Below are 16,327 nucleotides of genomic sequence, written 5' to 3'. Positions count from 1 at the left end.
GAATGAGGTCCAACAATGTTGCCAAGGCTGGTCTCAAACTCCTGAACTCAAGCAATCTTCCCGCCTTGGCCTCCCAAAGTGCTGGGATCATAGGCGTAAGCCATACCTGGCTAATTTTAAGTACAATTTTTCAGAGTTAGAAGATAATGCCCACTTCTTCCCAGTAGTGTCCAATGAGTAGTTGTGGATTTTTTAGTTGATGGTTTTCTTTTAAGCACAAAAGTTTTTTTCTCCTTTTTAAAAATTCAAGCTAATATGTTTAATTATGAAAACTGTTTTCTTTTTCATGTCATGTAGAATAATGATTTTGAGTTTTATCGGTTGATAAACACAATGTAGGTAGGTTTTTAGCCTAGGTTTTTTTTTGTGGTCCGTCTTCAAAGGTTCCTTCCTTGCATGAGCAATTTTGTGTTCAAGGAATGTAAATTAAATATTTGTTCAAAAATCTGAATATAGTTTGGATATTTGTTGAAATTTAGAAAAAAGAAATTGCAGTCTAGTCACTAAACAGAATATTTTACTGTAGTATAAGTCACCTTAATACTTCAGAGCTTCATTTTAACAAGTAGATTTGTTCAAAATGCATGTCAAACTCCAATGTTAGAAGGCCTTGAATAATAGAATTGAGACAGTATTTAGGAAAAATAAAATGTAAGCCTGAGATTCGTTAATGTAGCCAAGTGATTGTTTTATCCTAGTTATAACTAAAGTCAGGAGACCTGGCCCTAGTTTTGGCTCCACCTGGGCTTTACTTTAACTTTATAAAGTGAGAGGTTTGGACTAGGCCCACCGTGGGTTCTTTTTCAACTCTATATGATTTTATACAAGTTTGCAAAAATTTGGTTTTATAGTTTAGCATATTTTCTCTTTTGAATTATAGAGTCTGTTGCTGTTTACATTACTTTATTAAAGAAATTTCCTTCTGTGTGGAAACAAGTTGTTATTATAATTTTGATATAAAAGGGTTTTCTCTTTTACTTCTAGGAATTTCAGGAGCAGTTGAAGATCACCACCTTTAAAGATCTCGTAATCAGGGATAAAGAACTCACAGGGGCATTAATTGCTTCTCTTATCAACTGCTACATCAGAGATAATGCTGCTGTTGATGGCATTAGTTTACATTTACAGGATATCTGCCCACTTCTGTATAGCACTGATGATGCAGTTTGTTCTAAGGTATGGTGTTTTGTTACCTATTTCAGTGTTTCTTATAGGAGGTGTCAGGGTATGATGAAAAGCATACTAGAATGGGAATCAGGAGGTGTCTTATTTTACTTGATATACGACCTCAGTCATGTAGCTCTTAACCTCTCCTGGCCCCAGAATCCTCCTCTGTCTAAGAAATGGGTTAGAATACATGGTTTCTTATAATCCATGTGTACTCTTTTAAGTTTTTCACAAAGAATCTTTGATAGTGTTTCTAGGCCATATTTAAAGACAAAGGTTAGAAATAAGAAAAATCACTGAATTTAGCAAGTAAGGAAATGTAGCCATTAGAGGATTAATTTCTCTAATTAAAAGTTAAATAAAACTTTAAGTAAATCTGTGATGAATTAGAGTTAATGGGGCAATTTTTATTGATCCTTTCCTACAGGTGAAAAAAAATAAGTAAATCAGTGTTGCATGGACTGCCTGCTGACCAATAATGTATTGACTAGGCAAGAGAATTGCCAGACAAAAGCTATCTTGCTTAACATATTTGTGAGAGGAATTAAAAATAGCTAGGATATTTTGGTCAAAACTTTTCTGCCTAAAATTAAGAAGAAGTAAGTTTGTAGAGTTGTTTTTATTTCTAATGGTAATAAGCCACATATAAATTTAGATATTGATTGAAACTTAACATTGACAACATCATCTGCCTACTTGATTTTATATCTTTTTAAGTTCTTGTCATCTCCTCTTCTAGGCAAATGAACTTCTCCAGCGTTCCCGACAGGTTCAAAATAAGACTGAAAAGGAAAGAATGTTAAGGGAATCATTAAAGGAATATCAAAAAATCAGCAATCAAGTGGACCTTGCCAATGTATGTGCTCAATATAGACAAGGTGAGGAAAAAAAATGTTCTTTATATCTTTTATTTAACTCTGAGGACAAATGACAGTGTATAAATAAAGCAACATAATGGTGAAGAACCTCTTCCCAGAGGCAAATCTGCCTTCAATATAAGTGGCCAAATGATACAATATAGGAACATCATCATGTCATTGTGTTTCAGTATTTGATAACTACACTGATCTCTGCAGAAGCTACAATGTTCTTTTTCTGTCTTGAAATATGTAACTTTTTAACATTAGAGTTTCAATTCTTGTCCAATTAAACTACTGTATGTATTAGATTGCATTCTGGGTTGCATTTATTTTTAAGATATTTAAAATTTTTTGACTAATTTTTAAGATATAACCTGCCTACTTTCTTAAAAAATTGCTTTAAATCAAATATAACATAATGTAAAGGATATAACTATCAGCACAGGTATTATTTTGAATTCCAAGATATTTTTTCCCTCAGTAACGAACAGAAATCCTTGTTTTTATTATTTTAAATATGGAAATTATTTCCAGTGAAGAAATATATTTAATAGTTGCCTTTAGGTCATGTTCAGACCTTTTCCTTTGGTAGACTCAGAAATGTTTTATGATATTGTCAGCAGGGTAACTAATGTACAGTAGAGACATAACCTTGATCATAATTTTTATATACCTACTAAGGGAAGATGTATCCCACTTAGTAATAAGCCTTAAGTCTTTGTCCTTTTTCTTTCCCATTAGTGCGTTTTTATGAAGGTGTGGTGGAACTGTCTCTTACTGCTGCAGAGAAAAAAGATCCTCAGGGTCTTGGACTTCATTTCTATAAACATGGAGAACCAGAAGAAGACATAGTTGGACTTCAGGCCTTCCAAGAAAGGTACATTCTATTATTACCTTTGCAGATTGTCAGCTGTAAGGATAGACTTTTCTTTGTGTACATTTTTGATTGATAGTATAAAGGAAATAATATTTCAAATGTAACACTTATAAAATTGAATTATGCTGTCACTTAAAATGATTTGTTTTATCAAAGGCCTGAATCAGGATTATAATTCATAACCTGGAGATAAAATTTTAGTCTGATAAAAATTCTTAACGGCTTACAAATGTTTTTTAACCTGCCACTGTAGTTTTACTGTGACTTTATTAATGTATTTTTTAATAAGATCACTTATCTGAAAACAAATCTAGCTTTTCGGGTTTTTTGTAATTTTTGCCTCTGGGTGACAATTAGTATTTTATTTTAAAGGCTAATTTTTAAGAATTCAAAAGTCTGTACACTTTTTTTTTTGAGACAGGGTCTTGATCTGTTGCTTGGGCTAGAGTACATCATCATAGCTCACTACAACTTCAAATTCCTGAGCTCAAGGGATCCTCCTACATCAGCCTCCCAAGTAGCTGGGACTACAGGCACATGCCACCACGCCCAGTTAACTTTTATATTTTTTGTGGAGACAGGGTCTCTCTATGTTGCCCAGGCTGATCTCAAACTCCTGGCCTCAAGCGATCCTCCTACATTGGCCTTCCAAAGTGCTGATATTACAGGTGTGAGCCTCTGCACCCAGTTGTAGAGACTATTGAAGAGGGAAGTGTATGTCCGTAAAGGAAATATATAAGCTATATAAAACACGTTTAATACCAAATATGTACATGTATTCTCCAAAATAGTCTCATATTCTTCATATATTTAAATTAGATAGAGTAAATTGATTGCCTTCTAGTTAAATAATGTAATTGCCCCTTTTCCATTCTTTTCCAGATTAAACAGTTACAAGTGCATTACAGATACACTTCAAGAACTGGTAAATCAAAGTAAGGCTGCTCCTCAGTCTCCCAGTGTACCCAAAAAGCCTGGTCCTCCAGTGTTGTCATCTGATCCCAATATGCTGAGTAATGAAGAAGCAGGACATCATGTAAGGGATATAGCATATTTTCATTCTGAGAATACACTATTTAAAAGTTCTGCATGGTAGTGGTGGCATAATCATGTTGGGAAAGGCTGTAGCTTTTAAAAGTTACCATTTAAGGATTCTTGATTTCTTATCAAGGGTTTGTAAGTCTAAGAGGTTGTGATACCCAGCAACAAAGCATTTAACTATGCTAATTTTTACTGTCTTCTTTGTTTTAGTTTGAACAAATGCTTAAATTGGCTCAGCGATCCAAAGATGAGCTCTTTAGTATTGCCCTTTATAATTGGCTAATACAGGCTGACCTTGCAGATAAGCTGTTACAGGTAAAGAAAAATTTTTTATTGCAGTATTGTTAATTTATACTTTTAAGCATAATTTATATTTTTAAAGCATAACAATGATTTAAGCACATGCATAACTGTAGGAAATTCAGTTTCTCATCCTGTGCCTACCATTAGATGTTAGTATAAAGCTAAGCAATGCAATTTCTTTTCCTAAGAGGCAAAGTAGACCATTGCTCCCCTCTTGTTATTTAGAAGCTGATTGACATAGTTTATATTGTGGTGTAGAAAATACTGGATTATGAATTAAGAGACCTGAACTTCATCTTAGCTCTGCCATTAAGTCACTATGTGACTTTAAACATGTCCTTTTACTACCCTTAGTTCAGTGTTCCTTAGTCTATGAAATGAATGCATGGTACCTGAGAATTTTAAGGATGCCTTTGAGCTCAGAGTCTAGGAATTAATAAATAGCTGTGTTCTCAAAGTTTATTAATAAATGTGTAATTTCATAGTAAATTATTTTTATCCACCTAATGTAACTTGTAGAATCTTCCATTAATTGTGCTAAAACAGTTATGATGGGAAAAATTACTTTCTCTTTTATATATTAATGTTGGCTTATAATTTTAATTGTTTTCATAAAACAAGGCATAATTGTAGTTGCCTTTATTATATTTTCTACTTAAAAAGTAATTAGGTGGTCAGAAAAATTTTCTGAATAACTATAATTTCCAGGTCGCTTCTCCATTTCTGGAGCCACATCTAGTCCGAATGGCCAAAGTTGATCAAAACAAAGTCCGTTATATGGATTTACTCTGGAGGTATTATGAGAAGAACAGAAGCTTTAGTAATGCTGCTCGTGTCTTATCCAAATTGGCTGATATGCATAGGTATGGCATAATATTCTCATTGTGAAGAATGATTGAAGACTGAGCTATATATAGTTACATCCAGATTTCGCAAACTAAATAAAACCTCATTCAGGTTATATGTAAGTAGAATTTTTATGCTTTTACTTGAATTTACCTGAAGTTTACAGTTCTCCTTTTTTGTGTTTTGTTTTTAATAATGTGTAGGAGGTACCAAAAGAATACTCAGTAGACCCTCTTTATTCAAACTATGTTCTAAATCCTTTCAGATGTTTTTAGACTCTTTCCTATTAATAGCTTAGTGTTTTTGTTTTTGTTTTTGTTTTTGTTTTGAGACAGAGTCTCTCGCTCTGTTGCCTGGGTTAGAGTGCCGTGGCATAAGCCTAGCTCACAGCAACCTCCAATTCCTGGGCTTAAGCGATCCTCTTGCCTCAGCCTCCCGAGTAGCTGGGACTACAGGTGCATGCCACCATGCCTGGCTAATTTTTTCTATTTTTAATAGAGACGGGGGTCTCGCTCTTGCTCAGACTGGTCTCGAACTCCTGACCTCAACCAGTCCTCCCGCTTCAGCACTCCCAGAGTGCTAGGATTATAGGCGTGAGCCACTGAGCCTGGCCAGTAGCTTAGTATTTTAAATTAAGATAACAAAAACTATTTCTTCAAGGCTCTATAATTTTAAGTGTTTTACCAATTTGAGAATAATTTCCTTTACTCCCTTATCAGTTTAAATTATTAAAAAAAGTCATAGAGCATATATATTGATGATGACTAAGAGTCCTGTTAAGGTAAACATTGAGATTTCTAATTAGATTACCATATCGACAGGTTTTTTTTAAAAAGACAATTTAATAAAATATTGAACAGATTGTTAATTTGATCCTCTATTTTCAAGTGCCATTTCTAAAAACTGGTTAAGTTAGGAAGAGGAAGTGTTGAAGCAGAGCTGTTCTTAAGTTATGTTGCTCAGAATGGTTACTTTAAAGAGTTCATTTGTGGCTAATTGCACATGTGAGCATGTATTGTATGTGCATCTGCTTGCTCTCACGTGGGTGTTTTTATTGCACATCTGAACCCACAGCCTGTTCAGTCTACTTGCCCTCCTCAGTCAAACTTGATTTTTTAAGTTCCCTTCACATATAGAAGATGGCCTATATGAAGTGACTTTAATTTGTTTGGTTTTGGTTTAATGAAAGGAATGAAAAGGAAAGTGAGGTGTTAAAAGTCTAAAAGGCCGTTTTTAGTAAAGGCCCTCTTGGTTAATTCATGGTTTGTTTAATTAAGAATTGAAAGCATTATTAAATATTTAATTCATTCCATTTATTAAGGTTATATAATTCATTTCTTTATCCAGAATTTTAGTGCCAATTATGTACTGTAATTTTCTAGAAGGACATATGGGCTGTTCCCTAATCCAGGCCTTCAGTATCTCATTTCTGGATTACTCTTGTCATTCATCTTAAATAGTTAGTCCTAGATACCATTACCATACAAATCTCTGTAAACCATTTTTATTGTGCTGCTATTGACCTAAAACTTAGTGTGGCTCTTAATTGCCCTTTCTGTAGTAGTTATTTACATTTTTTCTTTTTGCAAAAATTAATATATTCTGGTAAAGTATGCAGAAATTCTCCAGCTTTTAAGAGCATCCATTATCCAAATCCACTACATACATGTTCACATATAACCTGATTTTCTCCTCATGTGAGATACTTGTGTCCATCTACTCTTTTTTTTCTTTTTTTTTGTTTTAAAGAGACAGGGTCTCACTCTGTTGCCCAGGCTGGAGTGTAGTGGTGCAATCATGGCTCACTGAAACTTTGAATTCCTGGGCTCAAGTGAACCTCCCACCTCGGCCTCCCAAAGTACTGGGTTTATAGGCGTGAGCCAACATGCCTGGCCCGTCACTCTTTAGCTTTCAGTTTACAATCTCTTTCCATGATAAAAATGTTTTTCCAGGCCAGGTACAGTAGTTTGAGACCAGTCTGGGCAACATAGGAAGACCCTGTTACCACAAAAAATAGAAGAAATTAGCTGAGTGTGGTGGCGTGTACCTGTAGTCTTAGCTACTCAGGAGGCTAAGGCAGGAGGATCACTTGTGCCTAGCAGTTGGAGGATGCAGTGAGCTATGATTGCGCTACTGCATTCCATCCTGTGTGACAGAGAGTCTGTCTCTAAAAAAATTTTTTTTTAATTTTAAAAAAGCTTAAAAAGTTTTTACAACTATTGTGTTACATGTTGTTCTCTTTCTCACTGCACTCTACTATATAGATAGTACCAAATAAACTGGCAGCCAGGTTATATTTTAAATAACTTGAAGATGTTACTCAAAATGTTTGGCTCAAATGGAGGATTTTTTTTTTTTTAGAGATCAAAGGGGGGAAAAAGGAAAGCCCTTTTAGAAACAGGTCCCCTAAATGTGCAAAGTACTTTATGAGTATAAATGGTTAATGTGGTCAGTGATAATTAACTCTCATACACACCTCTGCTTTGAAAGTTAGAAGGGAGAGAGGAGTTAATCCTTTTTTTTCCTTTTGATTTCTTTTTGGAAGAAGAAAAATATAAGAACCATAACTGTAGAGAAGGGCAGTTCAAATAAGATCTTCTCTGAAAGTAAAGAAAGCCATTTTATTGTGATGTACATTGGAATTAATTGGGGTATCAAAAGATAAATTTAATACTGGTTGATCTGAGAGGTTGCTAACAAATGATTTTAATGCCAAGTTGCTTTATTTTGTCAAAGAGTCTGGTAGAATTAGGGAATTAGAAAGGACTAAAGGTGGCAACTATAGAATCCATGCTTGGGGCTTTCTAATAACACCTGTCAATCAGCCAGCAAATATATTTTGAGCACCAGTGATGTTCAAGGTGTATAGGAAGCAGTAATGAACAAAACAGACAACATGCTTCGTTCCAAGGAGCTCACATTTTAGGCAAAGACCATAGGTAAATAGGTTCTATAAATACAATAAAAATAAAATAGTATAGTAGAAAGTGCCTGGGGGAGTGGGGAGCTGCTTTAGTTAGCAATGGTCAAAGACGGTTTCAGAGAAAGTGTCATTAGAATTGAGACTAGAATGATAGAAGTAGGCAACTACGTATACAATGGGGGAAAAGTGGTCCAAGCATAGTAACAACAGTCTATACAGAGGTACTGCAGGGTACAGCTTGCTGTGTTTAGGGTACAAAAAGAAAGCCAGCCAGTGGGGTTGGAGATAGTGAGCAAGAGAGTGAGTAGAAGATGAGGTTGGAGGAGTAGGTGAAGGCAATTAGAGAGTTTTAAGAAAATGTGTGGCGTAATCTGATTTTTGTTTTTGTTTTTGTTTTGTTTTTTGAAAAGACAGAGTCTCTCTGTGCTGCTCAGGCTAGACTTGAATTCCTGGGCTAAAGCGATCCTTCTGATTCAGCCTCCCAAGTAATTGGGACTACTTTCTTAATTGGTCACTCTAGGTGCTGTGTAGAAGATCAAATGTAATATAGGCCATACTAAGGTAGAGAGGTGAGGAATATGAGCAATAAAAAATATTTTCCTTAATTTTAGAAGAATCTGGTTAGCAAGTTGAACTAAATATTCTTTAATTTTTAAAAGATTTTCTTTATGACATTGGTACCAATGAACTAAGTTTTTAAAATAGGAAGTTACTTTTTAGACATAAATGTTAAGTATTTCTTTATTGTCTAAAATTGTGGATCTCTCTTATTAGAAATATAAAATAATTAGATTTATTAGAATAATCTAATAATTTTTTCAAGTTTCAAATGGCCTTTTATGTTCATTTGGTATAAAATACATCCTAATTGACATATTTATATCTTCAATCCTTAAGAAATCATGTAACTAAAAATAAGAGTTTTCTCTTTTAGCACAGAAATTCCACTTCAGCAGCGACTAGAGTACATTGCTCGAGCCATTCTTAGTGCCAAAAGTTCCACTGCCATTTCATCAATAGCTGCAGATGGTGAATTCCTTCATGAATTAGAAGAAAAAATGGAAGTAAGTGCTAAAGATACTTATGCTATGTTCATATTGAGTAGTAGCCACATGGTTATTCCACTTTCCATTCTTCCCCTGGTAAATAGTAGGTCTGTAGAAGTCATTGTTATTAATTCTAGTCTCTTCTGCCTATATGTATTTATTGATTTTTATGTTTAGATACAAATTTTAAAGAGATTTTAAGGATATTAGCACTTAAGTCAGAAAGACATTGCTATAATTTAGAAGTTTTCTCTATGGCATTTCTAAAAGTTTTTTCAGCTATTCCAAAAGCAAGTGGATTATGCCACATTCACCATTTATTGTGGAAGCTAATAAGTAGATGTATGAAGTAGGGTAAGCTAAATTGAAAAGGCACTCAGAGACTCAAAAATATAATGGAGAAAATAAAAAAGCTTATTTCTCATTCACAAAATTCCATAGTGGGTGTTTCTGATTGGCAGGTGGCTTTCCTCCATGTGGTTAATTTAGGGATGCAAGTTCTGTTGTCGGGCACACCATTCCTTACAGCCTTTGCTTTATCTTTGGTCAGAGTGTGGAAGGGGGAAACAAGCATGTACAAAGTGCATTCACTGTAAAAAACCACAGCCCTGATGTGACATGCTTTACTTCCTTCCATTCTTCCTTTGAAGGGGACTTAGCCATACGGCTGTACCTCCCTGCAAAGGCAGCTGAGAAGGATAGTTTAGCTGTTTTATCTGGCTACAGTCATATTGGTGGGTAACAAGGGCTCTGCCACAGTATACCTCCTGTGAAACTGGTTATGTTGAGATTAAGTCTATTATAATAATGCTAGTTTGTTACAATAGAGGTTTTTATTTATACAGTATTTTTATTTTAGCAAACTTAAACGTCAGATACTAGAAATCATTCCTTCAACTGCCTGTTTGTTGATTTATCATAAAGAAATTAAGATGTCCTCTTTTCTGCCCAAACTAGGTTGCTAGGATCCAACTTCAGATACAAGAGACACTACAAAGGCAGTATTCCCATCATTCTTCCGTACAGGATGCAATTTCTCAGCTGGATTCTGAGCTAATGGACATAACTAAGGTAATAAAAAAGCAAGTGAAATTCCTACAGTGGTTACCTAGTATCTAGAAATTTCTTGTTTGTTCTGATTTTGCTCTTTGTTTCACAGGAAAGATTAACCTATCTCCACAAAATAAGATTAACCATCCTTGGCAGCTCGTCACTGGGCTGACAGATCACTACTGCTGCATCTGGCTTCTACAAAAGGCTAAGCTTTTCCTTCTAGGCCAGTAGCTCTGCAGAACCTACCCGCCTGACATGGGGGCTGTGTTAAAACCAGCTAATTTATGGCCTTGGAAAAGCAATTTATCCTTGCTTAACTTTCCATTCCTCTCTCACTCTGTAACCTGAGCAGTTCCTTCCTCTTCAGTTATTCTTGGACATGGTTCTAAGTACCCTGAAGCACTCTGAGATTTGTCCGTATTTTCATGATTCTTCAACCCCTGGTTTAGACACACTAATTGTAAAAGAAATGTCATTGCAGCATCTCCCTTCTAGCCAAGAAAAAAAGGCACACGTACTAAAATCTGTTTGAATGTATTCATCATATATTCATTATCTTTAATCTGGACTTACAATCAGTTACATATCATTATACTTTTATGTCATATTTTAGAAACTTTAGGTAAAATCTTTGGTTATTTTTAATTTTCAAGGAGTACTTCACTATTCAGAGATTAGTAATCTCTAAATAATGACCTCTGGTTGGGTGTTTAATTTTGGGATTTTCTCCCACAGCTTTATGGGGAATTTGCTGACCCATTTAAACTTGCGGAGTGTAAACTTGCAATAATTCATTGTGCTGGTTATTCAGACCCTATATTGGTACAGACACTTTGGCAAGATATCATAGAGAAAGGTAAGTGTTCAATTAAAGGTATATTAACAAATGTTATTAAGTGACTTAGTAGAGGAATGCAGACTGCTAGTAGCAATTATATCTACGGCTCATGAAAATTGTGTATGCCTAAGTAGGAAGTAAGTGGAAGGTGGAGGGTGATTGTGTAGAGAAAGACCCCAGTGAATATTTGGGAGGACGCTCAGTAAACAATTGTATCATTTTTATGGTTTGTGTTGCCTAACAAGGGATACTGGGATGCTTACCTCAGAATCTTATAAGCAGTACCTGGGTAAGAGAAGAGAGTGTCAGACACTAGCAGAAACACAGAATCTGCTAAGTATATTAATGTAAATATAAGTTCTAAAGTATTTTTAACCTTGAAACAATTAAATGGCCAATGTAAACTTGGGTTTTAATGTCTCTTTCTTACAGAATTGAATGACAGTGTAACATTGAGCTCTCCAGATAGAATGCATGCTCTTAGTCTCAAGATTGTCCTCCTGGGCAAAATTTATGCTGGCACACCACGCTTCTTTCCTTTAGGTAAGCAGTAACCTTAGGTGCTGTCATGTTTTATTTTCTGTTTTGATGACTTCCTTCATTGACATGGAAAAATAATGATCTGTAGAGTGAAATAAAGTGTTTCTTTGTTGCTAGTTAGCTCAACAGTGTAATTCTACCTCTCCGGAAAGAAATACCCCCAAAGAATAGCAGAATTTGTTGATAAATAGTTCAGTATGAAACTTTCTTGGACTAACTTTCCAAGTTTATATATCTGTCTGGGGATTGTGCTGACAAACTATGTGATTATATTGTTGGTAACCCTATACAAGTTTGTGAAGAGAAGGGAGAAATGGCTGGTGTTTTGTGCATGGGTAATCTGTGATTCAGCTGCTCTCTTAATATTGAGGGCATATTTTTCTTAAAATGGCAAATAGTTGTGTTAAAAATTTAATAATTTGAACCCCTCTCTTAACCAAATATGACGGTAATTGTCACATAGGTAACTGTGAGCCATTTGCCAACCTACAGTGTTTTCCTCAGTTGTAAAACAATACAAGCAAGATAAGTACGTCTATAAAGTAGAATATTAAGCACTTTTGTATTATTGAAAAAATAATGAGAAACCTGAGAATTCTCACAATATAACATTAATTTTTTTTTTTTTTTAATAAGCATTCAACTTGTTTATAGACCATCTCTGACTTAGGATCTATTCCCTAGACATGGTCAGAAATAAAACCATTATAATTATACCTTTATTTCTCATGGGTACAGTATTAACACTGTATCCTTTCAAACCATTTTATTGATCAGGAAAATAAAGAGAAAATTAAAGCCTATATTTTTTTTTCATAAGTGTTTTTAAGTACATGAGACATACTTTTAATAGTTTAAAAAAAAAGGGCTACAGGTGCACAGTTCCTTTTGAGGAATTTCTGCTTTGACTTAGACAGATTTCTAAGTCATTTGACTTAATTTATTTTTCAGCCCAGTAAAGTTTAGAGTAGAAGAGGTCGTCGTCTTTTTTTTTTTTTTTTAATCAATCTCTCAATGGCAAACAATCTTCAGGGAACTTCAAATGGGATCAAATTTTACTGTTTTTAGAATTCTTATTACCTACCCTAGGTCTTCGAATGGTAAATTTTAGAAAAGATACAGGTTTAGTGGCAGTTTTTTCAGTGATTCTTCTTGACCATGGATGTTCATATTGGTCAGTTTTGGATTTCAGATCTCATAATTATAAATTTGCTTGTTGCTATTATGATCTCACTTATGATAAGACAGGAAGTAAAAAGTGAGAATGGGCCCACAATTAGAAGTATCAAAATAAATAATATAAATCTAGGGAGTGAGGCATTAAGGAAAACACATTTAATATTTCTAAAATTAGGATACAATTGCACTTTTCTGAAAAATTGTCAAATCAAGGATGAAGAAATTTTTTTAAATACAGATATTTTAAAAATTTATTGGTGCTTCCTCTGTAATAGTGGGATTGTGAATGGTCTCTATTTTTTTCCTTTTACCTTTCTGTGTGTTCTAAGTTCTCTAAAATGTAGTTTTTTTCTTATTATCTTTGAAGTGTACAATTTAATGGTTTTAGCATAGTCACAAAGTTGTGCAGCTATCACCACAATTTAATTTTAGAACATTTTCGTCATCCCAAAAAGAAACTCTGTACTCATTAGTTATCACTTCCCATTTCTTCCCACCTTCCAGCCCTAGGCAGCCACTGATCTACTTTCTGTCTTTAGATTTATTTACCTGTTACTTCTATTTTTAAAAATTTCTTGAAATTGGTTTTCAGAGATTTCTCCCTACTCACTTATGAATAAGACCTATTTTTAATATCAATAGTTAAATATCCTGATTTCTGATCTGTTTCCCTTCCCAGATTTTATTGTACAGTTCTTAGAGCAACAAGTTTGTACTTTGAACTGGGATGTGGGCTTTGTAATACAGACAATGAATGAAATCGGAGTGCCATTACCTAGACTACTAGAAGTTTATGATCAGTTGTTCAAATCACGGGTAAGGAAAATATTAAGTAAGATAAAATTTTCTTTATTTAATTAATGTAACTAACTTTTTCTAGATATAGCACGTGGGGTATTTTGATTGCATATTTGTAAGTATTTTATCACTTAGTCTAATACAGTTGCAGCAGACATTTGCTTCATTGGTTGAGTACTGGAAATTATGCGTCAGACTTTCAAAAGTGATCATGAGAATTGCTTTGCTGTATATCATGATTAAAATGAAATGTTTTTTTTTTAATATTAATAAAAATATATGCAGTACTCTTGGTGGAATAGGCTAAACCAAGGTAGGGGCTAAACCGATTACAGTAAGAATCATCATTTACTTCGAAGGAACAAAATAACATTGTATTTATTTAGTGTAACCTTATCTAAAATAGCAATGTTTAAAGATCTTTCTCACCATATTGAATCGTATCAGACTATATTTTGTAATTTTTATCCTAAGGATAAAAGATCCAAATAAAACCTTCTTGCACTAGATTGTCTTTTATAGTAGCATCATACAGTGCTTTACAAGGCACTGTTTGTGTGTTTCCTACTGAGTCACAATAAGCCTGTGATATTAATAGAAATGAGCAAACAGTCGTATCCCCATCCTACATTGCAAAAAGACAAGTGCAGAGACATTAAATAACCTGTTCAAGTAACATGGCTCCTAACTAGTGAAGCCAAAACTAGAATTAAGATTGTGTAGCTTCTAGTTTAGTTTCTTTTTACGGTACCAGACTAAATCTGGATAAGTTCAAAGTAAAAGGGATATCAATCCATAGAAAGAGATAGATTTTTCTCTTACCTCAGATTCCAAAGCAGGACATTTACTTACTCTACGAAGTGGACTGATATATCAAATATTCTTCTTAAGTAATTTCACAATATAATTTTTAATGTTCAAAATATTAGCAATAACCAGACATGTAATTTAATAGCCACATAATATTTAATGCTTTTTAATAGCAATAAATTGTGCTTGGACCCTGATGACTACTTAAACATAAATGACTGAAAAGTAAATTGAAACGGTTTGCCTTACATTTCATTATGTATATTTCTTAATAGGATCCATTCTGGAATAGAATGAAGAAGCCACTGCACCTTTTAGATTGTATACATGTACTATTGACAAGATATGTTGAGAATCCTAGCCAAGTTTTAAATTATGAAAGGTAACTATGAATTAAATAGTGTATTCTAACAAAAGTTTTTAAATGCTTCTAATAAATATCTTGGTAACAAATTGGAAGAGAATGTGGAAAGATACGGGCATTATAAAGAAGTATAGGGGATTTAAGCTCTTGGCTCTTGTATAATTAGCAATAACAATTTGTATACAATAACAATTTGAATGCTATTTTTCAACATGTATGCAAGGTAGGAGTTTTTTTCCATTTTTCAACCTTTGTCTTAAATCCTTTCTACATGTGAACATATATAACTTAGGAATTCCTTCTGCTTTGGATTAGTGTCCTAGGACCAAGACATTTTAATTATGTCTTTGTGATATTATTAGCCATTTGAAGGGATAGTCTTTTGAAAAAGCCAAAAGAATGTTAATAATCTTAATGGGAATCATACCTTGCTGCCTCCTTCTCATTATAATGATCTTCATATGGAAAATGGTTGTTATGTGGTGATCCACCTTCCCCCTAAGTTTTCGTCTCTATTTTCATTTATTTGCCATTTACTTAATCATGTGATCCTTGCTCTTCTGTGGGACTACAAGTAAGGTTAGCAAAAGTGAAGGGGGATGGGGGAAGAAGCTTTTTAGGAGGAAATGTTTCTAAGTGTTTAGATAGTTGATCAAGTGTCTTTTCCTTTACAGGAGAAGATTTACAAATCTCTGCCTGGATGCTGTTTGTGGTTATCTGGTTGAGCTCCAGTCTATGAGCTCGTCAGTAGCAGTACAAGCCATCACTGGGAATTTTAAATCTCTTCAGGCTAAATTAGAACGGCTTCATTGAGTATTATAATGTATTTTCATCCATGCATTTTGATCTGTAAAATAAAAGCTCAGCTGGGTCCAGATATCAGGTGTTCTAAATCTAAGAATTTAAAACAATTTTATGAGAAATCTGTTTTTAATAAGTGGCTAGTATCTACAAAGTACATTTGCCAAACGAATTCTTTTTTACTACTACTATTTTGTTATTTAATAATTAGGTTAAAAACAACTGAAATAAGATGATTTATGATTTTAACACAAGGTAAAAAAAATTTAGAAACTCGTTTTGAATTTTGCTACAGGCAGAAATTTTGAATTTATATTATTCATTTTCAAGTTAGTCCAAGGATATTGGCATTAAAACTTAAGTAGGCTAGCTAAACTGGTCCATTCTCATAACACTGGATTGTAAAACAGTTTTTAAATAGGCTAATAACTGTCATTTAAAAAAATAAAATTAGGTGTTGGCTTCATCCTTGGAAAGAAATTTCCTTTCTCCAGCTACTAATTTTGTCGGTTATATCCCTGGAAGATTCATGTATACCTGGTTGTTTGAGTAGGTGATAAACTTGTAACTAATGTTCTGTGTCCTGAAAACCTCCACAGGGAAGTACTGTTTTCCCTTAGTGTATCCCTGGCTCTGTTTTGGCCTTTTTACTTCTGATCCATTAGAGCAGTGGTTCTCAAAGTTATGTGTTCCAAACCAGCAGCTTTCACCTGGGAATCTATTAGAAAATCAGATTCTTGGGACCCACCCCAGACCTACAGAATCAAAGACTTTAGGGATGAGGCCCAGCTTTGTGTTTTAACAAGCCCTCCAGGGGATTTTGGTGGATGTCAAGTTTGAAAACCACTGTAGTAGAGGCCACTACTACCTTCTGTAGTTTA

At 34.1% G+C, this 16,327-nt stretch overlaps 1 protein-coding gene across 2 annotated transcripts in view; it reads left to right on the top strand.

The window, feature by feature from the left end:
- Window positions 1-15,581, top strand: part of NUP155 (nucleoporin 155) — a 65,050-nt gene extending 49,469 nt beyond the window's left edge. Inside the window, exons 23-35 of one of the 2 annotated variants that reach the window (XM_069492027.1) lie at window positions 985-1,176; window positions 1,907-2,045; window positions 2,769-2,904; window positions 3,787-3,940; window positions 4,156-4,260; window positions 4,957-5,111; window positions 8,952-9,081; window positions 10,021-10,134; window positions 10,852-10,972; window positions 11,387-11,497; window positions 13,353-13,489; window positions 14,557-14,663; window positions 15,320-15,581. In XM_069492027.1, coding sequence (XP_069348128.1) covers window positions 985-1,176; window positions 1,907-2,045; window positions 2,769-2,904; window positions 3,787-3,940; window positions 4,156-4,260; window positions 4,957-5,111; window positions 8,952-9,081; window positions 10,021-10,134; window positions 10,852-10,972; window positions 11,387-11,497; window positions 13,353-13,489; window positions 14,557-14,663; window positions 15,320-15,458 — 1,740 coding nt within the window. In that variant the 3' untranslated portion in view covers window positions 15,459-15,581. The remainder of the gene's footprint in view (window positions 1-984; window positions 1,177-1,906; window positions 2,046-2,768; window positions 2,905-3,786; window positions 3,941-4,155; window positions 4,261-4,956; window positions 5,112-8,951; window positions 9,082-10,020; window positions 10,135-10,851; window positions 10,973-11,386; window positions 11,498-13,352; window positions 13,490-14,556; window positions 14,664-15,319) is intronic. The other variant, XM_069492028.1, reaches the window with a different exon arrangement.
- Window positions 15,582-16,327: the final 746 nt, after the last annotated feature.

The sequence above is a fragment of the Eulemur rufifrons genome, chromosome 17 (assembly GCF_041146395.1).
Source record: "Eulemur rufifrons isolate Redbay chromosome 17, OSU_ERuf_1, whole genome shotgun sequence".
Classification (NCBI taxonomy): domain Eukaryota; kingdom Metazoa; phylum Chordata; class Mammalia; order Primates; family Lemuridae; genus Eulemur; species Eulemur rufifrons.
The sequence above is the reverse complement of the archived record's forward strand: the minus strand, read 5'-3'. Positions and strand labels throughout refer to the sequence as shown.